The 26,322-nt window shown below is 38.7% G+C and overlaps 2 protein-coding genes across 2 annotated transcripts; both read right to left on the reverse strand.

The window, feature by feature from the left end:
* Nucleotides 1–374: 374 nt before the first annotated feature.
* LOC114137535 (potassium channel, subfamily K, member 18) lies at nt 375–7,079 on the reverse strand. The gene is made up of 3 exons (XM_028006181.1): nt 6,811–7,079; nt 6,461–6,604; nt 375–1,775 (listed from the first exon to the last, which is right to left on the reverse strand). The coding sequence occupies exons 1-3, from the start codon at nt 7,037–7,039 to the stop codon at nt 964–966; spliced, it is 1,185 nt and encodes a 394-aa protein (XP_027861982.1). The 5' UTR covers nt 7,040–7,079; the 3' UTR covers nt 375–963.
* Nucleotides 7,080–16,817: 9,738 nt separating this feature from the next.
* LOC114137537 (potassium channel subfamily K member 18-like) lies at nt 16,818–23,514 on the reverse strand. The gene is given in 4 exon segments (XM_028006184.1): nt 16,818–18,218; nt 22,907–23,050; nt 23,257–23,434; nt 23,436–23,514. Coding segments are annotated over 4 exon segments (1,185 nt in total). The 5' UTR covers nt 23,487–23,514; the 3' UTR covers nt 16,818–17,406.
* Nucleotides 23,515–26,322: the final 2,808 nt, after the last annotated feature.

Raw genomic sequence — 26,322 nt, forward strand, 5'->3', positions numbered from 1 at the left:
AGCAAATCCTTTTGGATAAAAAATATCTCATGCAATACTCAAAAATAAAACTGTCAAATCACTTTCCTGCAGGATAATCCTGATGAGCAGTATTTATAGGGGCAGTATTATGTAAAAAAATGTCTACTTTTAGTTTTACATCATGTTATTCCCTCATCAAAAACATACCTGGGAGTATCAACGTGATTCTCTCGTGCATGTATGAGAGATCCTTTGAAACGCTCAGGAGGAGGACGGCAAATATCACGGTCGGACAGAGGGAAGTGAGGGGGTTGTTCCATCAGAAACCACGACAAAAACTTGTAAAAGCGCAAATGACCCCATCTCTTAAGACCGCAGGAGGGTTCATCTCCTTCTTCTGCCTTCTACGACGAAGGCAGGCGAGCTGTGAGCTTGGAACTTCACGGCTGCAGTTCCAAGCTTCTGCCTCATTGAGCACCCCTCTCACGCGACTCAGCTCCTTCAGACTAGCCTGCAGCAATTGGCAAATACCAGGAGGAACTGTGCATCTGCTGAGCTCATTATAGGAGCTACACCTCAGTGAAATGCTGGTTGTTGAAGGGCTAATAGAGAAGCGATGTTGTGGTGACTCCCTGAATGCGGAGTTTCAGAAAGAGCAGGGTGTTTTAAAGAGACAGATGCCTTCTTAGCTTCAAGGCATTAAACTAAGATATCAATTTCTTTTTTGTCATATTTGATATATACAGCATTATTGTAACAAATGAAGGTAGCAGTTACTTGATCGTGTGGAAAACTAAGTGACTGGAAAACATAATACTACCCCTTTAAATGTTTGAAAACAAATCTTTTTAATCATGACAGCCATTCACTGGATAAAGTGTTTGCCACATGCATGACTTCATAATTACCCATGCTTATGAAAAACAGATACAATAAATAATTGATTAAATCCAGGAAATAATAAATTCCACAATCCCAAAACTTGATTCAGAAGATCTCGACTTACTTCTTTTCCACATTTTCTGTAGTTTCAGCATTTGCCCTGCCAATGAACCGGATGCAGTTACGATAAAAAGAAACGATTCTATTTTGGCTTAGCTTGAAAGCCATGGACATAATGCTCATGCCAACCACAAAAAAAAGGGAGGTTATCCAGAAACACTTGGAGTCTTTAGGTATGATGTCACCAAATCCGATTGTAGTGAGTGTGATGAAGCAAAAGTAGAAAGAGTCAAATCCTTCTATTTGAGGTTCCCACAGTGGGAGGATTATACCTCCGAAGCAAATATATGCAAATACAATGAAAAGGATGAGTATAAATGGAACGTCAAAGTCTTCCATTACATTCCCTAACCCCGAGAAATCCCATATGGCAAATTCACTAGGTGGTTGTGGCATCTGTTCGAGTTCAGGGCAGGAGAGGGACCTGAGTAGTGGATCCTTTCTCATTAAATTATCTCTGGCCAGCAGCTTTTCAAAGATTTCTTTGTTGTTTTGGAGATGAATGGACTTGTGTCGAACATCTGCTTGAGTGTTCAGCACCTGCCGGATGTCTAGAGGTTGACGAAGCAAGGTGCCATCGTCCAGAGTCCGCTGGTTTGACCAGGGTCTTCTCCTGCGAGTTCTCCACCGTGACCACGTCTTGAAGAGGGCGCGGGCGCGGGCGCGGGCGCGGTTGTAGGCTTTGGACATCACCAGAGCGAGAAAGTCTCCCACGTCAAGAATGACCAGGAGCATGAGAGGAATGCCCACCATCGCATAAATGATGCACAGCGCTTTACCGAGCAAGGTGACTGGATAGATTTCCCCATATCCTACAGTCACAGTGGAGCAATTGACTCATTATCAACATGGTGGACAAAGCCTGCTTAAATTTCTGCATGGTGTCTTGTTTCTTGTAAGAAATGGTCAAATGTAGTCAAATTAATGAGACTCCTTAGATTAATATGATGATTAACAATCATTTAATGTCATCCAGATCAAATGACTGAGCAGTTTGTGTTTCAGAAGTTCTGGTCTTTGTCTTTGGACCAGAACCAAAAATGTTCTGCTTCCAATTTTTGTCAGAAATTGGAAGCAAAAATTATTTTCACTCTTTCAGTTAAAATGGTTGCTTTGCTAAGTCACTTAAAACTGATCAAGTCAAAGTCCATAGAGAAGAGAGTATAGTGATAGTGAATAACATTTGTATTTTGTAGGTACTTGCTTGAGCAGTGGATCCTACTGACTAAAAGTCATTTGTTTTTTTCGGTTAATAATATACAGTATACTGAATATATATATATATATATATATATAAATCAATAAACTAAGAAGAGGAGATGATGGCTCTAATGCAAGTTTGATGGTTAATCGTCTGTGACTATGTCAGACTGTCTCTCAGTATCTTTGTAACAGAAAGCAACTCCATGCTGTGTGTAAAGTAACTATGTATTTTCGTACATACAGCACACAGATTGAGATTAAATTTGGAATAAGTATTTGCTGACGACTGATACGATTCTGAGGATGGTATGCCAGCTGATGAAACATGTTTACGAAAACCCAGTCAGTGACTACAGAGGTCCGTCATCCTAAGAAAACATGTGATGTGATATTGAAAAGGAAGCGCTTCCTCTTAAACTTTCAGAATTAGTCTGTGTCTTTAGCTGGACTGCAACAACAGCACAAGAAAGAAAAAAAAAGAAAGACAAACTGAACTTGAAGCCAGAAGTTTACATACACCAGTGGTGCCCAAAGTCGGTCCTCGAGGGCCGGCATCCTGCATGTTTCAGTTCTCTCCCTGGTTTAATGCACCTGGATCCAATGATGGCTCGTTAGTAGGCCTAAGAAGAACACTGACATGCTGAAAAGGTTGTTGGTACTACCAGGGAGAGAACTAAAACGTGCAGGATGCTGGCCCTCGAGGACCAACTCTGGGCACCCCTGACCGTATAAAAAGACTACATGCATTTTTTTGACACTATAAGTTTTTTGATCCATCATAACGCTCAGGAAGGAGACCAGGTTCTGTGTCTCAGAAATTAATGTGCTTTGGTCCAAAAGCGTGTAGATTGACTCCAGAACAAAAAGCCTTGTGGAGATGCTGGCTGAACCTGGTAACAGTTTGTCATTATTATCCATATAAAACAACGGCATGGGCTGATACAGTACTTATCAGTACCATATTGAATTAATAGCAGAAATGCCATTACTTCTTTATTTTACTTTTGTCATAAGAAACTTTTAAAAAAGCCAGATTAATGTTTGCAAATGCACACAGGGACAAAGACCTTCATTTTAAGAGACATGTCCTATGGTCTGACAAAACTAAAGCTGAACTGTTCGGCCATAATGGCCACTGTTACATTTGGAGAAAAAAAAAAGGGGGGAAAGCTTGCAAGCCTGAGAAAACCATCCCAACTGTGAAACTCAGGGCAGGGAGCAGTATGTTGTGGGATTGTTTTGGTGAAGGAGGGACTGGTGGACTTCACAAAATAGACGGTGTCTTGAGGAAAGAACATTATATGGAAACACTGATGCAATATCAGCCATTAAGTGAAAGCTTGCACACAAATGGGTCTTCCAAATGGACTATAACCCAAAGCTGGTTACAAAGAAGCTTAAGGAAAACAAAGTCAGTGTTTTGGAGTGGTCATCACAAAATGCTGATCTAAATCCTATTGAAAATTTAGGGGCAGCTACCAACTATTAAATAAAAAACAATGCCTGTAAAAATTCCTTCTCATTATTGTGGCATTTAGCAAATAGGAAACATTCTGGTAATCTGAACTGACCTAAAAATGGGAAATGTTTATTCTGATTTCACGTCAGTGTGCAAAAAAAAAAAAATAATAAAAAAAAAATGCATACATGTTTTTTTTCTATAGTGTATGTAAACTTCTGGTTTCAACTAAACTAAACACATAAGATTTAAGCCAGGAATACTTTCTCCAGACAAGAAAAAGATTAGTTACAATAAACAAAGTTAAAAACAGAAATAATAAAGTTATAGCCCATGACTGAAACCAGCTCAGCACACAGACACTGAGCCAGGCGTACCTTCTGTGGAAAGAAAAACAGAATCACAAAGTGAAGTTGATAAATGTAAATGACACACGAGTGATTAGAAGACAAAACAACAGTGAGAACAAGTGGCCAATAAGTTTTCCAGTAACAATACTTTATAGTAAAATATCAGGTTGTGAGGCAGCAGACCAGGGGTGGGCAATCCTGGTCCTCGAGGGCCAGTGTCCTGCAACTCTTAGATGTCTCCCTGGTCCAACACACTTGAATCCAATATCTGAATCACCTCCTAAGTGAGGTCAAGTTCTCCAGAGTCCTGCTAATGACCTCATTATTTTAGTCAGGTGTGTTGAAGTAAAGGTACATCTAAAAGTTGCAGGAGACCGAACCCTCGAGGCCTGGAGTTGCCCACCCCTGTAGTAGACGGATCACAAATAGATGTCCATCCAGAACCTTTCCGAGCGACTTCCTTCCTACGTTTCTTCTGAAATATTTAGACCTGCTTCGTCTTCCCATTACTGAGATCTGAATGTTCCTCAAGAACCATCACAAAACGCCCTGCTGGGTGCGACTTCCATTAAACAAAGTGACGCTTCAATTACAGAGACTTCCAAAACACGCTTTAGTCACATCAAGCCTCATCTTAAAAGGAACCAAAAAATGTCATTTAAAAAAAAAAAAGCCTATTTTGTGCCAGTCCAACAAATAACTTAAACTTGAAAACAATCTAAAACCTGCGTGATAATAATGTTGGTCCTGATCCTCCTTTAGTCTCTCACTACTGATAAGTGGCTCACTGTATTAAATCTCTTCTGATTTTATGTTCTCCAGAAACAAGTTGCTAGTTTAAATTGAAACACATTGATTTCTGTGACCCACATTAAACCAGAAGACAAATAGCGAGAGCTGATCTTTTTTAAAATCATGCAGCGTAACGTTTAACGTTTTGAAGGCGTGGCGCTGACTAGCTCTGTCGTATTTGGCTTTTCAGACGATTGTACCGACAGCAGTGAGAACTTTGCTTTCCTTCTGAGTGCATGATGGATTTTGATTATACAAAGACAAAAAAATGTAATCTCCAACTAGGCCTCTACATCTTTAACAAGCTCTTTGTGGCGACGTGAAAGGCATTCTCAATCTAAAGTGGCTTGTCTTCTGAGTAATTTGGACTTCCTGTTGCTGCTGAGCCATTAGCCATTAGTTGATAGCCTTTTAGTACTTAGTCCAGCAACTGAGAAGAAGACATCAGTGATATCGTCACTTGTTTCTTCTATGTCAAGTCATGGGAGGAGAAGTAGGTCTTAGAAAAGAAAATGTGTTTGTTAAGTTTAAATTAGCGAACTTTCATCACAAACATTAGGAACGCTGGAGAGACGACATAATCCCCTGAGGTTTTGGATTGTGTGAGAAGCTGAAGTCCTGGTAGTTTTGCTTTAAGTGTTTTAGTTTTGCTTATAGTAGCTAATCAACAATTAGCAGAGTGGAGCGACGCTCTGCTCCTCGGAGAGAGATGGACATTTATTAATCAATATGTATGGCAAGAAGACAATATATAAGCAAAAAAATAGACCATGGGAAGCAAATTTATGTCACAATCCAGATATCTTACAGATATTCATAAAATAAATGTATATTTGTGGTGGGTCTCCTCAAAGATGACCTTCATCTTTCTTTTGGTTCCCGAATTCATCTGCACAGATACTAATAACTGGAAGAATACTGTGCGTTAGACCACACCCTGCATCAAATCTTTCCGTCTAACATCTTTGAGGCATTATGGGTGTATTCTGAACAGTCGTGTTCATAAAACTGTCCACACAATCTCAGTGAAGTTTGGTTGAAGAGCCACATTAACTAGAAATGACAGTTTTCATTTAACATGAGAAAGTATTTAACAAATTCTTAATGTAGCATCTGCATATCTTTTCTGTTGTGATCTTAAGTAGATTAACCTTCGACTGCATGTCATCCACTTTGGCTGAAGCTCAGAGAGCAATAATTTGTTTATTCACGATGCATGCACATTCTGACCTCCAGACACTGCTGGAAATAATAATAAAACTTAAATGGATAAAGTGCCGGGACTGCGACAACAGACTACCTTCGGTATAAATACCATTTGAGGAGTTAAGCCTGAAATATTTCTGAATTTTTGAAACATATGGTGCATTAGATGGAGAAAAGTGCATTCTGTTTTTTTCCCCTTCTGTCCATCCATGCATCCAAAATGCATCCTGCTGAAGAGACAGATGCGCAAATGAACCTGTTTCACTGAACATAATGTGCACATAAATAATCAGATGAACCACGTCGGTCTGAGAACTTTGCCAATATCTTTTGAGATCACTTTGGTTGCCAACACCACGGCAACGCCCAGAGGCTTAACACATCTGCTGTGTGAGAGTTTGGAAGACATCACTTCAGAAACCTGGGGAAAGAGTCATCAAATCCATCCCCTGTCCACACGGAACCACACATACTAACACCAACTTACCAACAGTTGAAAAAATAGAGCAGCAGAAGAAGACGGAACCAAACAAATTCCATCTGCTGGGGCTCTGGAACCATATGGACTTGAAATCCTGCATTTTTACCACAACTTTGCTAACCGTTTGGTTGAGCGTGCAGGATTTGTTATCTGAAACCAAGAGGAGAACGCTTAGAGGACATCAAAACCACAAAGTGAACTGTTTCCACAAAACAGGTTAATGGAATAACTTTACTAAGAACAACTCTTGAGTACCCAGATCCAATTTCCAAACATTATCACTACGATAAACAGAAAAATCTATTTTATTCATAGGCTCCAGTAGATAGTAAAAGCTGCAATGCGCTCAGACTTACTGGTGTCGTTCTGGACCATCTTGACGATGCTCGACAGAAAGTTGCGGTATTCCTGCTCGGTGCTGGATTTCCTTCCCCCCTCGACCTGCATGAAGACCAGCGCGCCCAGCATCGTGTAAGCCACTAAGGCGCAGCACAGCGTCAGGTGAGGAAAGAGCCTCCAGAAGCGCGCGCGGCATCTCGCGGGCCACGTCTCGTGGAGCACAGCTGTTTGTCCCGACACGGTCATCCTCCCGTCTGTCTGTCTCCCCGGCAGCGTTCAGCAGGTGTCTCTGCTTCTTCTTCATGAGGTTTTTTTTTTTCTTTCTTCCCCCCCCCCACTGGCTGTTGGCAAAAGTATGGCGTGCATTGCCGCCACCTACTGGTGTGAATGTGAATATCGTATGAATATCGGCAATCATATTTTGTTAATCAACATTGTTTCCTTAAACGTTTCCCGGGTTTGGATGTGGAGAGTGGCGCTTTTAATTCTAACATAAATAAATAAATAAAATAATAATAATAATAATAAAAATCTAATAAAATAAAATAAAATAAATAAATAAAAACCAAAAAAAAGTTAGCATATTTTGGGCATCGTTTGACTTTGAAAGATTCGGTTCCAATAAATATCACACATATATTTGAATAGGACTGTTTTAAATCTTCTTTTCACAGGAACAGAATGAAGAGATTCATTATTTGAAGAGCTGACGAAAGCGCAGGTACACCAGGAGTCTCCTCTTGCTAAGTGTTTGCAGGATCACGTAAGTCGTTCAGTATTTTTGCCAACTTTTGATCACGTCAATTGGATAAATATTTCCTGATTTCAAAACTTTGCACTGCAGAAAAAAAAGTTTGCATAATGGATTGGGGGTTTGATGAGGTTTTGTGTGGTCTGGGGGTGCACAGGAAATTTTCATATAAACCAAAAGGGGGCGCAGTAAAGAAAAAATAATAGGGAACCACTGTTCTAAATATGTATATATATATATATATATATATATTATTTTGACCACAGCATTTTCATGCATATTTTAGGTTTAAAATGTGTGTTTATGAAAACAAATGTGCAATTGTAACCACAAGAAGGAATTATGGTCAAACTGTAAAGAGCTCCAATATAAATTTACTCCTATGTGGTTCAATTAACATGATTTTAGATGGATTATCTTTCAGTTTTCAGCTAAGCTATTTGGAAATGATCTGACTGGTGTTAGAGTGTAGCTGAATTACAAAGACAAGCTATGAGATAAATCAAGATCTTTTCGTAAAAATACAGGAAATTCTGATCACAGGAAGGAAAATACACACAAATACAGGATGATTTAATATTTCTGCGTTGTAAAATGTCCAGGTACGAGACATCGAGTGAGATCCCGCAAAACATAGAGAGTTTACATCATTTCTATAGACAACATGAACTGATACGTTTAAAAGCATAACTGGGCCTCGAAGAATTTGTTTTACAATGATTCTGTTTAGTTCTGATACACAAAGGCTTTGGATATTCCAAATTTCTTAAAACACAGTGAAATAACCCCTTGATTGAGTCAATATTTTAAAGGCTAACTTCAACGGCATCCAACAAAGAAGACACAGGTGGAGTGGAAAAAAGAGAACGATCCGAGAAGGCAGCATGAGCTTAAAATTCAAATTAACATTTCATCAGTTGTTCTTAGTATTACAAAGAGACTGGAAGAGTTATTGTCTTTGTTATGGACCCCGGGCCAGTGCCTACTCCTGGATAGGAGACATTTTGCACTACACTGAATATGGAGACTATTTTGGTCTTTAATTATTTATGCACTAGAGGCCTGCAAGACACAACCGAAATACTAATAAGAGTGAGTTCTTCCTACGTCTTTGGGTAACGACGACTGAAGAGAGTTTTCTTTTTTTTTTCTCAACAGTTTTTGACAAAGACAAAGTAACTTGTATGCTTTCTCTTTGCAACACATCATTTCAATTAACTATAATAGGAAACTGAGTTTAAAAAAAAAAAAAAAAACTTAAGGCAGAAGATTAAAATGGACACCTGAGGCTCACATAAAGAAATGTTATAGAATAGAATAAACTTTATTGTTCCCCAAGAAGAAATTGCTTATTTGTTGACAGATTGCTCCATCCAACGTATTAAGCATTAGGAAATACGAATGTCAACAACAAGCGACACAAAATTGACAAAATGTGCATTGTAAGTCATTTAAATATGACCTAAATACAAAATGAATAAAACTTAAAATTATACGAAAGATGTACATGGAAATATGTTCATCTAGAGATGCTGTTAGGCATTATGATGTGTTACTTTCTAAGACCACAAGAGGGCCTTAGAGGCTTAAAAGTTGTATTTGAGTCATTTTTGGTTGCTGAACTGCCCAGTGATCTGATTCCACGGCGCCCACGATATTCTACCAATAAATCCCTCCTGGCAGCCGATGAATCTGGGACTGACAGCATCATTATTTATTGTGTAAATTGGCTTTTTGATTATGGACTGGGAACAATGGCCAATCAGCAATGGCAAATCAAAGCATGATTGCATTGAAATCAAACATGATGTTTGGTTTTTTTTGTCATTCAGTGTGGATGTGGCGCGTTTAGGTGGAGGAGTGAGCTCAGACTGAAGCCTGTAGCAAAGTAGCAGATTTCTTTTTCAGGTGAGTGAAGATGAACTAACGCGTGTTTACACGATGCCAAGACTGACTGCACAGCGTTCACCGGTTTTATACCTTGATTGTTGTTTTTAAATTAAAATTAGATGAACAAAGTCACTTGGAAATCTGTCAAAAAAAAAAAAAAGGATAAGCTTTTCTCAAGCACTATAGGGAGGCTGATTATTTGTTTGTTGCATATTTTTAGTCAAAAATAATTTCCAACATTTTGATGAAAACCGTATGACTAGAGATGAGACGAATATAGAAGACATTGGTACTAAAGAGACTGAAAACACCAGAGGGAATTTCCATTTGAACTTTAACGCTACTGTTCAACTCTTTGTGCACTGCTGGTGTTCCCGCATAGTGAATCTGTGAACCATGAGAAGCGCATTTCCATGATTAAAAGGCACGGAAGCTAAAACTGAATGGCAGAATGACAAATTACTCATAATCTATTACTGTAATATTGATTCTGATTATTATGACCTTTCAGTTTGCTCCTGTTCCTCTATGTGGGCCTCACTTCCTCACTTCCTCACTCCTTCACTTCCTCACTTCCTCACTCCCTCACTCCCTCACTTCCTCACTTCCTCACTCCTTCACTCCCTCACTTCCTCACTTCCTCACTCCTTCACTCCCTCACTTCCTCACTCCCTCACTTCCTCACTTCCTCACTCCCTCAGCGTCCGTCTGCGGCGCGGCGCTCACACGCCTCCAGGGCCGTAAGAAGCTGCTGTTTCTACAGCCATCTTCAGGTCAAATGAGCTGGAATAGCCCCCCCCACCCCCTTTTCCACCCCACAATGAGGAAAAACTAAAAATAATTACATAAACAAATTAGAATTTAAAATTTTAGCTGAAGAAAAGTACACAGATAAGAAAGTCGCTGTAGAATTTACAGTAACTTACTGGCAGGAGCGTTGCTGTGATTTTTACAGTAAAGAAATTACAGTAACTTTACAGAAACCTGACTGTAATTTTTTTTTTTACAGTAGCCTTACTGTAATCCTATTACAGTTTTACTAGAATTTAATTACAGTTTTATTGTAATTTGATTAGTTACTGTAATTTCTTTAAAAGAGCACAGTAATTACAGAACATGGTTACTGTGATTTCATCACATTTATCATAATAAAATTACAGTAGTCCTGTAGTTTAATTACAAAACGTTGTCATTTCACAGTAGCTCATGAAACTGTGTACTTTGCCAGCTTTTAAAAGTTTAAATGTGAACTTGCAACTTCATTTGCCAAACTCTCAAAAAAAGTTTTATTTTTATAATTTAAAAAAATATACATATATAATTTTAAAATAGCTTTATTTGAATGTCAATTTATCAATTTAAATCTGACAAACTGAAGCAAAAACAAAATATAATATTTTGCAACAGCAATATTTGCTTGTTACATGGAAGTCAAAGTATTGCAACCAAAGTGACAAATACTCTGATCTAAAAAAACATAACCGATACATTTACAATCATGGTGATATTACATTGAATACAATGAATTAAATAATCTTTTAATTCACCAAAAGTGCCCAAACGTCAAAGTTTCCTAGTTAACTGCAAGTCAAAGTCATAAAAATAATGTTTACCAGCTTTTCATGTAAAACTTGCAGTCAAAATTCTAAATGTCTGTCGTTTTCTTCCTTTGATGGAAGGAAGGGATCCAGCAATGTTAAATATTGAAGTTACAGATTTTTCAAAACTTTATTGGAACCCCAACAGAACATCTTAAACATTTGGCCAAGTCTAAGACTTAGTGAACAGTCAAACAAAGTCATTGTTGGCCTCTTGCCTTCCAGCCGGTAAAAATCCCACAATGCAACTGTACATTACAAATTTACAAATTTGCAATCCGGTGATTGGATCCCGTGGTCCAGTCACGACCCATAAACTTTCCATACGCATTTCAGATCACAATAAAGAGCTGCGTTTTCAAAACCCAGCCACCCTGCTGTATTTTCATGCTGTAGTTTTTACAGGGTTACAGTGTACACCAGAATGCAGCTGCTTCTTGGAGAATTCTCCCATTTAACGTCTTAGATCTCAAATCTTAAACATTGTTGCAACACAAACATTTTCTGGACACAGAAGTAGCAGAGATGCTAAATGAGAAGTTATTTTTTTTCTTTCTTTTTTTTTTAAACATGGTTTACACTAAAAGTAGATGTGACGTAGCAGACAGTGGTGTGTGTGTGATACCAAACCAACAAACCAATTCTGATTACTATGTGTTTATATATTTTTTCTACTACTGTCATTATCATTGAATATTTTGGTGGTTTGCGTCCAGTCAGATCATAATTTTGATCAAATACAGGACAATTAGGGCTAAGGAAAGTTCTTTTTATTAACTGACTACAATATAACACAACATAGAAAAAAATAGAATAATTAAGGTTTAGTAATTTGCTGGACTTATGGAAGAGAGACTGGAAGCTTCGATCAGTTGGTATTGATAGTATTGATATTTAGATTAAAGTGCCCAGACCTGTTGTGACGACACAACATTTTGTTGAGGAAATTGTTGTTTTTTTTTAAGACAGAAGATCACCATATAATCTGTTAGTAGTATGACGACTACTATGACTTTTATGAACAAATGAACTTTATGACCATGATAAAAAAAAAAAGGTATTTTGGCACAGCGGTTTGCGTTGCTCCTGACGAAGGCCTTCTGCTTCTGGTCGACTGGTGTCAGGATTGGAGTTTTCTGTCCCTCCTAGCCTCGCAATGATTAGTGCATTTGGGTGCATTTGTTGCTATGTTGCAGCTTTACATCAACCAGACGGAAAGGTCGACCTGGCTCCAATCAGGTTAACGACCCCCTGATTCACATACAAACATTTGTTACCCCCTCAGTTGCATCTTAAAGAGAGGATGAAATTCATTCACAAACTGGTGCAACCTTCCAATAATCCCTGAAATATTGGACACAAAAAAAAAAAGCATCAGCAATTATCTGCAAGCTGGAGATATTTACATCCTAAGACATCCGCTGCTTTTGTTAAAAAAAAAAAAAAGGAAACAAGAAAAGAAAAAAAAATTTCTTTCTTGTGATTATAATGCTGATATAGAAACTAATAGTCATATCTAATAAATTATGCAAAAGTACCTTTTGCAAATCATAACCTTTAAGCATGTATTAAACTTTCTATTGAGCCTAGATTTGTGTTTATTTATTTTAATGGGTCCATTGCAATAATCTAATCTTAAATACTGTGTTGTAATTACTAAAATAAAAAAATAAAACTTTTCAATAACATTCTATAAGACGCACCTGTAAATAAATAAATAAATAAATAAATAAAGATGTTGATGTCAGGTTTGGCTGAGACATTTTTTGATTTTATTTTTTTTGCGGAAAACAGAACAAAACGCTCCCGGCAACGGACGGGGTGACCTGTCCAGGGCGTCCCCCGCCTGTCGCCCAATGGCTGCTGGAGACAGGACACCACTGCCCTCGCCACCCTGCAAGGATGAGCTTGCTAGATAGTGAATGGGCAGATGGAAGAAACGCTGACTAATAGCACATCTTTCACTGTTTTCTTTGGCATTCACATATTTTAATTCAAACTGGCAGTAAAAAATGTTCTATCAGAGTTTATGTAATAGATATCTTTAGAAATAAACCCAATCCTACTAGAGTAAAAGTTGGCTTTGTGCACTTCTCTTTACTACTCTATACTCTTTACTATTGCTTGACAACAGCACCATCTGGTGCTGCTGCTGTAAACACAACACACTTGCATGTGGCGTTCAAAGTCAGTCCTCGCGGGCTGTTATCCTGTGTGTTGTAGTTCTTTCTCTAGTTCAACACACCTGGATGAAATTATGGTTCACTCGCAGTACATCTACAGAGTTTTGGACATGCGGATGACGCAGTTGGATTATCTGAACCAACTGCAGAGATGCATCTGAAACTGGCAGGACACCCACCGATCCTTGAGGCCTGGAGCTGGACACTCATGCTTTACAGTCAGCGTATTGGACGGAACGTCATTCATAGGAAGTTCAGTACAATATATCTAATATTTTAATTTCAGGGGATAAAGGGCATAAAGGGCATAAAGGGCAGCAAAGTACCTGCTTAGCACTGCTAACTCACAGCAGGACAGTCCAAGCAACCTGAGGAACCTTGTTGTGTGAGCTTCACATGTTCCCGTTTTGCGTGGTTTCATCATGTTAAAAAGAAGCACAGTGGTTACTGTCTGACCTTTAATCCAACCAAACTGTCCCTGTGTTACACCGCGATGACCAAAATGATGAAATTTGCTAAAAAGTCAAAAATTATGTCAGATATTTTTAGGGATTTTTCAACTTTTCTCAAATTTCCTGAGTATCTGGGTGAATTACGTTAGAAACCCCATGACTTCTCAGAATAGGGGTCAGGCCCCATTCCTCCTAATCCCATCAGGATTTTAGGGCCAGTTTGCTCACATTCAAATGTTCAGCCTTGCCCTCAGATTTTACTCTGGGACCCATAGGTGAGGGAGTTGCAGTTGGCACTTCAAAACATTGCCTTGGTTGTTCTTTAGGTCATTGTGGATTTTAAAAGCCCATTTATGCCAATAGTTTCATGTCTGGAGCTCTTGTTCCAATAACTCCACATAATAATTGTTCAATGTGATATAATCAATTATGTGATGGCACCACCCCCTGACCTCTGACCCCAACAATTCACAGTTGTGAGGTAGTGGCCACAGACCTGCAAGCCAAGCTCTCCGTTTTTTCCCTCTGAACTGCCAAACACATCAATTTCAGCTTGATTAGATCAGATAAATCCAAGTCTTTGCCCCTGAGTGTGTTTTCAAAGTTGGGCATTTTAAGTTTCTTTTGGACTGCTGGCTTTTTTCTCTCTGTCCCGTTTTAACCAGAATCCTCAGGGTCTTTTTGCATGTATGATTTGTGGAGGTCAACACTCCTCTTTTGATGTGACACAAGGGGGCATATACAGTTTTAATAAAATAGTATAAAGCACACTGCAAAAAAAAGAAGAAGTCTACAATAAAAACAAACCTTCCCATTGTTTTGGCATTGTAAAAAGAAATAAAGTTGATCCAATCTTGCATTGGTTAAGACTTCAGTGAGAGTGTATGTAAATATACTGCTCAAAAAAGGCAGGGAAGTCAGCAAGCTGTTGAAATGATTAAATTAAAAACCAGCAATCAGGCCCGAAACCTGGGAGTAGTGATGGACTCTGACCTGAACCTCCAGAGCCACATAAAGACAGTTACAAAGTCGGCCTTCTCTCACCTGAAGAACATTTCCAGGATAAAAGGACTAATGTCTCAGCCAGATCTAGAGAAACTCATCCATGCGTTCATCTTCAGTCGTATTGATTATTGCAACAGCGTCTTCACAGATCTGTCCAACAAATCAATCAAACAGCTGCAGCTGATCCAGAATGCTGCTGCTCGCGTTCTCACTAAAACCAGGAAGATAGAGCACATAACACCAGTTTTAAAGTCCCTCCACTGGCTCCCTGTAGCTCAAAGAATAGACTTTAAAATACTGTAGTTTATAGTTAGTTTGTAGTTAATAGTTTATAAATCACTGAACGGCTTAGCACCACAATACATCAAAGAGCTGCTGTTGTTGTATCAACCTTCCAGACCTCTCAGGTCTTCCAGTTCTGGTTCTGCTCTGCATCCCCAGAACCAGAACCAAACGAGGAGAAGCAGCATTCAGCATCTATGCACCACAAATTTGGAACAAACTTCCAGAAAACTGTAAAACAGCTGAAACACTGACTTCTTTTAAATCTCGACTAAAAAACCCACCTGTTTAGGATTGTATTTGAAATGTAATCAATTACAAATTTATTGATGGAACTTGACTTAATGTCGTGTTTTGATTATTGATTCTATGTTGCATTGTGCTTCTGTGTTTGATATGATGTAAAGCACTTTTGAAATGCCTTGCTGCTGAAATGTGATAAACAAATAAAATTTGATTGATTGATTAAATTGAATAAACTAATTAAAAAAAATGTGAAGGAACTTTAGGGTTTAATTCACCTAGTGCTTTACCTGTTCTGCCACAGGACTCACCTCATATCTGGGAACATCTTCCACATAACAGCCTGAAGATCCAAAGGCTCGTTTTACAGATCGCTCTCCATCTGTGTCACCTGGCCTGTATGATACCAGTCTTTACCCCGTTGAAGTTTCCCATCCACTTTTCAAGATCCTTTACATTTATTCAGTAAACAAATGTAAATTTCTTTGTTTCTTTTTAATGTTAAATTCAAAGAACACATGATGGTGGTTAATAAACAAATGTAACCTCTGTTCCAGTCAAACAGTACATGCCCGGTTCCCCTATGGACCGTCTGAATGAAGTCTTTTTTTAACCATCATTCTGACTATCTTACTGCAGTCTGCATGTGATATTTGGACAGTTTCACATATTTATCCACACCCCCCTGCTTCTCATCTTCAAATAATTGGCTGTGCACTTAAATTACCATCCCAAATGAGACTTTGCCTTAATACAGCAGAATCTCCCACGTCCAAGAAACACAACACAGAACCTGAGAGGGTTCATCTGTCTGCCAAGTTTTAAGCTGTTGGTAATAATGTTAGTGTGACAGCTAGATAATTAAGAATTTAACTGTGTTATTCTTGATGTTTCTCATGACTTTCTTTAGTTATACTCCTACAAAATGCGACTGCTGCTGGACATCCTGGTTAATTTACCTCACGGTACATCAGTTGTTCTACTGTTCCTCTATGTGGGCCTGTTTTACTTCTATGTGTTTCATGTGTGGCTGTCTGCTACACGTTTAAAAATGTAAACTTAAATAATAATCTATGCACAGCTGACCTCTGGCAGGAGGAGAAGTCAGTTGCAGATTCAAGTTTTCAAGTTGGAGGGTAGTAAGTCTTTAATTACAAAGAACAAATACAACAATCAAAATGCAAATAATTTGCAATCAATTCCATGTAGAGAAAAACATATGGACATTTTTTTGTGCATATTCTGCAGCAAATCCTTTTGGATAAAAAATATCTCATGCAATACTCAAAAATAAAACTGTCAAATCACTTTCCTGCAGGATAATCCTGATGAGCAGTATTTATAGGGGCAGTATTATGTAAAAAAATGTCTACTTTTAGTTTTACATCATGTTATTCCCTCATCAAAAACATACCTGGGAGTATCAACGTGATTCTCTCGTGCATGTATGAGAGATCCTTTGAAACGCTCAGGAGGAGGACGGCAAATATCACGGTCGGACAGAGGGAAGTGAGGGGGTTGTTCCATCAGAAACCACGACAAAAACTTGTAAAAGCGCAAATGACCCCATCTCTTAAGACCGCAGGAGGGTTCATCTCCTTCTTCTGCCTTCTACGACGAAGGCAGGCGAGCTGTGAGCTTGGAACTTCACGGCTGCAGTTCCAAGCTTCTGCCTCATTGAGCACCCCTCTCACGCGACTCAGCTCCTTCAGACTAGCCTGCAGCAATTGGCAAATACCAGGAGGAACTGTGCATCTGCTGAGCTCATTATAGGAGCTACACCTCAGTGAAATGCTGGTTGTTGAAGGGCTAATAGAGAAGCGATGTTGTGGTGACTCCCTGAATGCGGAGTTTCAGAAAGAGCAGGGTGTTTTAAAGAGACAGATGCCTTCTTAGCTTCAAGGCATTAAACTAAGATATCAATTTCTTTTTTGTCATATTTGATATATACAGCATTATTGTAACAAATGAAGGTAGCAGTTACTTGATCGTGTGGAAAACTAAGTGACTGGAAAACATAATACTACCCCTTTAAATGTTTGAAAACAAATCTTTTTAATCATGACAGCCATTCACTGGATAAAGTGTTTGCCACATGCATGACTTCATAATTACCCATGCTTATGAAAAACAGATACAATAAATAATTGATTAAATCCAGGAAATAATAAATTCCACAATCCCAAAACTTGATTCAGAAGATCTCGACTTACTTCTTTTCCACATTTTCTGTAGTTTCAGCATTTGCCCTGCCAATGAACCGGATGCAGTTACGATAAAAAGAAACGATTCTATTTTGGCTTAGCTTGAAAGCCATGGACATAATGCTCATGCCAACCACAAAAAAAAGGGAGGTTATCCAGAAACACTTGGAGTCTTTAGGTATGATGTCACCAAATCCGATTGTAGTGAGTGTGATGAAGCAAAAGTAGAAAGAGTCAAATCCTTCTATTTGAGGTTCCCACAGTGGGAGGATTATACCTCCGAAGCAAATATATGCAAATACAATGAAAAGGATGAGTATAAATGGAACGTCAAAGTCTTCCATTACATTCCCTAACCCCGAGAAATCCCATATGGCAAATTCACTAGGTGGTTGTGGCATCTGTTCGAGTTCAGGGCAGGAGAGGGACCTGAGTAGTGGATCCTTTCTCATTAAATTATCTCTGGCCAGCAGCTTTTCAAAGATTTCTTTGTTGTTTTGGAGATGAATGGACTTGTGTCGAACATCTGCTTGAGTGTTCAGCACCTGCCGGATGTCTAGAGGTTGACGAAGCAAGGTGCCATCGTCCAGAGTCCGCTGGTTTGACCAGGGTCTTCTCCTGCGAGTTCTCCACCGTGACCACGTCTTGAAGAGGGCGCGGGCGCGGGCGCGGGCGCGGTTGTAGGCTTTGGACATCACCAGAGCGAGAAAGTCTCCCACGTCAAGAATGACCAGGAGCATGAGAGGAATGCCCACCATCGCATAAATGATGCACAGCGCTTTACCGAGCAAGGTGACTGGATAGATTTCCCCATATCCTACAGTCACAGTGGAGCAATTGACTCATTATCAACATGGTGGACAAAGCCTGCTTAAATTTCTGCATGGTGTCTTGTTTCTTGTAAGAAATGGTCAAATGTAGTCAAATTAATGAGACTCCTTAGATTAATATGATGATTAACAATCATTTAATGTCATCCAGATCAAATGACTGAGCAGTTTGTGTTTCAGAAGTTCTGGTCTTTGTCTTTGGACCAGAACCAAAAATGTTCTGCTTCCAATTTTTGTCAGAAATTGGAAGCAAAAATTATTTTCACTCTTTCAGTTAAAATGGTTGCTTTGCTAAGTCACTTAAAACTGATCAAGTCAAAGTCCATAGAGAAGAGAGTATAGTGATAGTGAATAACATTTGTATTTTGTAGGTACTTGCTTGAGCAGTGGATCCTACTGACTAAAAGTCATTTGTTTTTTTCGGTTAATAATATACAGTATACTGAATATATATATATATATATATATATAAATCAATAAACTAAGAAGAGGAGATGATGGCTCTAATGCAAGTTTGATGGTTAATCGTCTGTGACTATGTCAGACTGTCTCTCAGTATCTTTGTAACAGAAAGCAACTCCATGCTGTGTGTAAAGTAACTATGTATTTTCGTACATACAGCACACAGATTGAGATTAAATTTGGAATAAGTATTTGCTGACGACTGATACGATTCTGAGGATGGTATGCCAGCTGATGAAACATGTTTACGAAAACCCAGTCAGTGACTACAGAGGTCCGTCATCCTAAGAAAACATGTGATGTGATATTGAAAAGGAAGCGCTTCCTCTTAAACTTTCAGAATTAGTCTGTGTCTTTAGCTGGACTGCAACAACAGCACAAGAAAGAAAAAAAAAGAAAGACAAACTGAACTTGAAGCCAGAAGTTTACATACACCAGTGGTGCCCAAAGTCGGTCCTCGAGGGCCGGCATCCTGCATGTTTCAGTTCTCTCCCTGGTTTAATGCACCTGGATCCAATGATGGCTCGTTAGTAGGCCTAAGAAGAACACTGACATGCTGAAAAGGTTGTTGGTACTACCAGGGAGAGAACTAAAACGTGCAGGATGCTGGCCCTCGAGGACCAACTCTGGGCACCCCTGACCGTATAAAAAGACTACATGCATTTTTTTGACACTATAAGTTTTTTGATCCATCATAACGCTCAGGAAGGAGACCAGGTTCTGTGTCTCAGAAATTAATGTGCTTTGGTCCAAAAGCGTGTAGATTGACTCCAGAACAAAAAGCCTTGTGGAGATGCTGGCTGAACCTGGTAACAGTTTGTCATTATTATCCATATAAAACAACGGCATGGGCTGATACAGTACTTATCAGTACCATATTGAATTAATAGCAGAAATGCCATTACTTCTTTATTTTACTTTTGTCATAAGAAACTTTTAAAAAAGCCAGATTAATGTTTGCAAATGCACACAGGGACAAAGACCTTCATTTTAAGAGACATGTCCTATGGTCTGACAAAACTAAAGCTGAACTGTTCGGCCATAATGGCCACTGTTACATTTGGAGAAAAAAAAAAGGGGGGAAAGCTTGCAAGCCTGAGAAAAACCATCCCAACTGTGAAACTCAGGGCAGGGAGCAGTATGTTGTGGGATTGTTTTGGTGAAGGAGGGACTGGTGGACTTCACAAAATAGACGGTGTCTTGAGGAAAGAACATTATATGGAAACACTGATGCAATATCAGCCATTAAGTGAAAGCTTGCACACAAATGGGTCTTCCAAATGGACTATAACCCAAAGCTGGTTACAAAGAAGCTTAAGGAAAACAAAGTCAGTGTTTTGGAGTGGTCATCACAAAATGCTGATCTAAATCCTATTGAAAATTTAGGGGCAGCTACCAACTATTAAATAAAAAACAATGCCTGTAAAAATTCCTTCTCATTATTGTGGCATTTAGCAAATAGGAAACATTCTGGTAATCTGAACTGACCTAAAAATGGGAAATGTTTATTCTGATTTCACGTCAGTGTGCAAAAAAAAAAAAAATAATAAAAAAAAAATGCATACATGTTTTTTTTCTATAGTGTATGTAAACTTCTGGTTTCAACTAAACTAAACACATAAGATTTAAGCCAGGAATACTTTCTCCAGACAAGAAAAAGATTAGTTACAATAAACAAAGTTAAAAACAGAAATAATAAAGTTATAGCCCATGACTGAAACCAGCTCAGCACACAGACACTGAGCCAGGCGTACCTTCTGTGGAAAGAAAAACAGAATCACAAAGTGAAGTTGATAAATGTAAATGACACACGAGTGATTAGAAGACAAAACAACAGTGAGAACAAGTGGCCAATAAGTTTTCCAGTAACAATACTTTATAGTAAAATATCAGGTTGTGAGGCAGCAGACCAGGGGTGGGCAATCCTGGTCCTCGAGGGCCAGTGTCCTGCAACTCTTAGATGTCTCCCTGGTCCAACACACTTGAATCCAATATCTGAATCACCTCCTAAGTGAGGTCAAGTTCTCCAGAGTCCTGCTAATGACCTCATTATTTTAGTCAGGTGTGTTGAAGTAAAGGTACATCTAAAAGTTGCAGGAGACCGAACCCTCGAGGCCTGGAGTTGCCCACCCCTGTAGTAGACGGATCACAAATAGATGTCCATCCAGAACCTTTCCGAGCGACTTCCTTCCTACGTTTCTTCTGAAATATTTAGACCCTGCTTCGTCTTCCCATTACTGAGATCTGAATGTTCCTCAAGAACCATCACAAAACGCCCTGCTGGGTGCGACTTCCATTAAACAAAGTGACGCTTCAATTACAGAGACTTCCAAAACACGCTTTAGTCACATCAAGCCTCATCTTAAAAGGAACCAAAAAATGTCATTTAAAAAAAAAAAAGCCTATTTTGTGCCAGTCCAACAAATAACTTAAACTTGAAAACAATCTAAAACCTGCGTGATAATAATGTTGGTCCTGATCCTCCTTTAGTCTCTCACTACTGATAAGTGGCTCACTGTATTAAATCTCTTCTGATTTTATGTTCTCCAGAAACAAGTTGCTAGTTTAAATTGAAACACATTGATTTCTGTGACCCACATTAAACCAGAAGACAAATAGCGAGAGCTGATCTTTTTTAAAATCATGCAGCGTAACGTTTAACGTTTTGAAGGCGTGGCGCTGACTAGCTCTGTCGTATTTGGCTTTTCAGACGATTGTACCGACAGCAGTGAGAACTTTGCTTTCCTTCTGAGTGCATGATGGATTTTGATTATACAAAGACAAAAAAATGTAATCTCCAACTAGGCCTCTACATCTTTAACAAGCTCTTTGTGGCGACGTGAAAGGCATTCTCAATCTAAAGTGGCTTGTCTTCTGAGTAATTTGGACTTCCTGTTGCTGCTGAGCCATTAGCCATTAGTTGATAGCCTTTTAGTACTTAGTCCAGCAACTGAGAAGAAGACATCAGTGATATCGTCACTTGTTTCTTCTATGTCAAGTCATGGGAGGAGAAGTAGGTCTTAGAAAAGAAAATGTGTTTGTTAAGTTTAAATTAGCGAACTTTCATCACAAACATTAGGAACGCTGGAGAGACGACATAATCCCCTGAGGTTTTGGATTGTGTGAGAAGCTGAAGTCCTGGTAGTTTTGCTTTAAGTGTTTTAGTTTTGCTTATAGTAGCTAATCAACAATTAGCAGAGTGGAGCGACGCTCTGCTCCTCGGAGAGAGATGGACATTTATTAATCAATATGTATGGCAAGAAGACAATATATAAGCAAAAAAATAGACCATGGGAAGCAAATTTATGTCACAATCCAGATATCTTACAGATATTCATAAAATAAATGTATATTTGTGGTGGGTCTCCTCAAAGATGACCTTCATCTTTCTTTTGGTTCCCGAATTCATCTGCACAGATACTAATAACTGGAAGAATACTGTGCGTTAGACCACACCCTGCATCAAATCTTTCCGTCTAACATCTTTGAGGCATTATGGGTGTATTCTGAACAGTCGTGTTCATAAAACTGTCCACACAATCTCAGTGAAGTTTGGTTGAAGAGCCACATTAACTAGAAATGACAGTTTTCATTTAACATGAGAAAGTATTTAACAAATTCTTAATGTAGCATCTGCATATCTTTTCTGTTGTGATCTTAAGTAGATTAACCTTCGACTGCATGTCATCCACTTTGGCTGAAGCTCAGAGAGCAATAATTTGTTTATTCACGATGCATGCACATTCTGACCTCCAGACACTGCTGGAAATAATAATAAAACTTAAATGGATAAAGTGCCGGGACTGCGACAACAGACTACCTTCGGTATAAATACCATTTGAGGAGTTAAGCCTGAAATATTTCTGAATTTTTGAAACATATGGTGCATTAGATGGAGAAAAGTGCATTCTGTTTTTTTCCCCTTCTGTCCATCCATGCATCCAAAATGCATCCTGCTGAAGAGACAGATGCGCAAATGAACCTGTTTCACTGAACATAATGTGCACATAAATAATCAGATGAACCACGTCGGTCTGAGAACTTTGCCAATATCTTTTGAGATCACTTTGGTTGCCAACACCACGGCAACGCCCAGAGGCTTAACACATCTGCTGTGTGAGAGTTTGGAAGACATCACTTCAGAAACCTGGGGAAAGAGTCATCAAATCCATCCCCTGTCCACACGGAACCACACATACTAACACCAACTTACCAACAGTTGAAAAAATAGAGCAGCAGAAGAAGACGGAACCAAACAAATTCCATCTGCTGGGGCTCTGGAACCATATGGACTTGAAATCCTGCATTTTTACCACAACTTTGCTAACCGTTTGGTTGAGCGTGCAGGATTTGTTATCTGAAACCAAGAGGAGAACGCTTAGAGGACATCAAAACCACAAAGTGAACTGTTTCCACAAAACAGGTTAATGGAATAACTTTACTAAGAACAACTCTTGAGTACCCAGATCCAATTTCCAAACATTATCACTACGATAAACAGAAAAATCTATTTTATTCATAGGCTCCAGTAGATAGTAAAAGCTGCAATGCGCTCAGACTTACTGGTGTCGTTCTGGACCATCTTGACGATGCTCGACAGAAAGTTGCGGTATTCCTGCTCGGTGCTGGATTTCCTTCCCCCCTCGACCTGCATGAAGACCAGCGCGCCCAGCATCGTGTAAGCCACTAAGGCGCAGCACAGCGTCAGGTGAGGAAAGAGCCTCCAGAAGCGCGCGCGGCAATCTCGCGGGCCACGTCTCGTGGAGCACAGCTGTTTGTCCCGACACGGTCATCCTCCCGTCTGTCTGTCTCCCCGGCAGCGTTCAGCAGGTGTCTCTGCTTCTTCTTCATGAGGTTTTTTTTTTCTTTCTTCCCCCCCCCCACTGGCTGTTGGCAAAAGTATGGCGTGCATTGCCGCCACCTACTGGTGTGAATGTGAATATCGTATGAATATCGGCAATCATATTTTGTTAATCAACATTGTTTCCTTAAACGTTTCCCGGGTTTGGATGTGGAGAGTGGCGCTTTTAATTCTAACATAAATAAATAAATAAAATAATAATAATAATAATAAAAATCTAATAAAATAAAATAAAATAAATAAATAAAAACCAAAAAAAGGTTAGCATATTTTGGGCATCGTTTGACTTTGAAAGATTCGGTTCCAATAAATATCACACATATATTTGAATAGGACTGTTTTAAATCTTCTTTTCACAGGAACAGAATGAAGAGATTCATTATTTGAAGAGCTGACGAAAGCGCAGGTACACCAGGAGTCTCCTCTTGCTAAGTGTTTGCAGGATCACGTAAGTCGTTCAGTATTTTTGCCAACTTTTGATCACGTCAATTGGATAAATATTTCCTGATTTCAAAACTTTGCACTGCAGAAAAAAAAGTTTGCATAATGGATTGGGGGTTTGATGAGGTTTTGTGTGGTCTGGGGGTGCACAGGAAATTTTCATATAAACCAAAAGGGGGCGCAGTAAAGAAAAAATAATAGGGAACCACTGTTCTAAATATGTATATATATATATATATATATATTATTTTGACCACAGCATTTTCATGCATATTTTAGGTTTAAAATGTGTGTTTATGAAAACAAATGTGCAATTGTAACCACAAGAAGGAATTATGGTCAAACTGTAAAGAGCTCCAATATAAATTTACTCCTATGTGGTTCAATTAACATGATTTTAGATGGATTATCTTTCAGTTTTCAGCTAAGCTATTTGGAAATGATCTGACTGGTGTTAGAGTGTAGCTGAATTACAAAGACAAGCTATGAGATAAATCAAGATCTTTTCGTAAAAATACAGGAAATTCTGATCACAGGAAGGAAAATACACACAAATACAGGATGATTTAATATTTCTGCGTTGTAAAATGTCCAGGTACGAGACATCGAGTGAGATCCCGCAAAACATAGAGAGTTTACATCATTTCTATAGACAACATGAACTGATACGTTTAAAAGCATAACTGGGCCTCGAAGAATTTGTTTTACAATGATTCTGTTTAGTTCTGATACACAAAGGCTTTGGATATTCCAAATTTCTTAAAACACAGTGAAATAACCCCTTGATTGAGTCAATATTTTAAAGGCTAACTTCAACGGCATCCAACAAAGAAGACACAGGTGGAGTGGAAAAAAGAGAACGATCCGAGAAGGCAGCATGAGCTTAAAATTCAAATTAACATTTCATCAGTTGTTCTTAGTATTACAAAGAGACTGGAAGAGTTATTGTCTTTGTTATGGACCCCGGGCCAGTGCCTACTCCTGGATAGGAGACATTTTGCACTACACTGAATATGGAGACTATTTTGGTCTTTAATTATTTATGCACTAGAGGCCTGCAAGACACAACCGAAATACTAATAAGAGTGAGTTCTTCCTACGTCTTTGGGTAACGACGACTGAAGAGAGTTTTCTTTTTTTTTTCTCAACAGTTTTTGACAAAGACAAAGTAACTTGTATGCTTTCTCTTTGCAACACATCATTTCAATTAACTATAATAGGAAACTGAGTTTAAAAAAAAAAAAAAAAACTTAAGGCAGAAGATTAAAATGGACACCTGAGGCTCACATAAAGAAATGTTATAGAATAGAATAAACTTTATTGTTCCCCAAGAAGAAATTGCTTATTTGTTGACAGATTGCTCCATCCAACGTATTAAGCATTAGGAAATACGAATGTCAACAACAAGCGACACAAAATTGACAAAATGTGCATTGTAAGTCATTTAAATATGACCTAAATACAAAATGAATAAAACTTAAAATTATACGAAAGATGTACATGGAAATATGTTCATCTAGAGATGCTGTTAGGCATTATGATGTGTTACTTTCTAAGACCACAAGAGGGCCTTAGAGGCTTAAAAGTTGTATTTGAGTCATTTTTGGTTGCTGAACTGCCCAGTGATCTGATTCCACGGCGCCCACGATATTCTACCAATAAATCCCTCCTGGCAGCCGATGAATCTGGGACTGACAGCATCATTATTTATTGTGTAAATTGGCTTTTTGATTATGGACTGGGAACAATGGCCAATCAGCAATGGCAAATCAAAGCATGATTGCATTGAAATCAAACATGATGTTTGGTTTTTTTTGTCATTCAGTGTGGATGTGGCGCGTTTAGGTGGAGGAGTGAGCTCAGACTGAAGCCTGTAGCAAAGTAGCAGATTTCTTTTTCAGGTGAGTGAAGATGAACTAACGCGTGTTTACACGATGCCAAGACTGACTGCACAGCGTTCACCGGTTTTATACCTTGATTGTTGTTTTTAAATTAAAATTAGATGAACAAAGTCACTTGGAAATCTGTCAAAAAAAAAAAAAAAAGGATAAGCTTTTCTCAAGCACTATAGGGAGGCTGATTATTTGTTTGTTGCATATTTTTAGTCAAAAATAATTTCCAACATTTTGATGAAAACCGTATGACTAGAGATGAGACGAATATAGAAGACATTGGTACTAAAGAGACTGAAAACACCAGAGGGAATTTCCATTTGAACTTTAACGCTACTGTTCAACTCTTTGTGCACTGCTGGTGTTCCCGCATAGTGAATCTGTGAACCATGAGAAGCGCATTTCCATGATTAAAAGGCACGGAAGCTAAAACTG

This window comes from Xiphophorus couchianus, chromosome 22 (assembly GCF_001444195.1).
Source record: "Xiphophorus couchianus chromosome 22, X_couchianus-1.0, whole genome shotgun sequence".
Taxonomy (NCBI): Eukaryota; Metazoa; Chordata; class Actinopteri; order Cyprinodontiformes; family Poeciliidae; genus Xiphophorus; species Xiphophorus couchianus.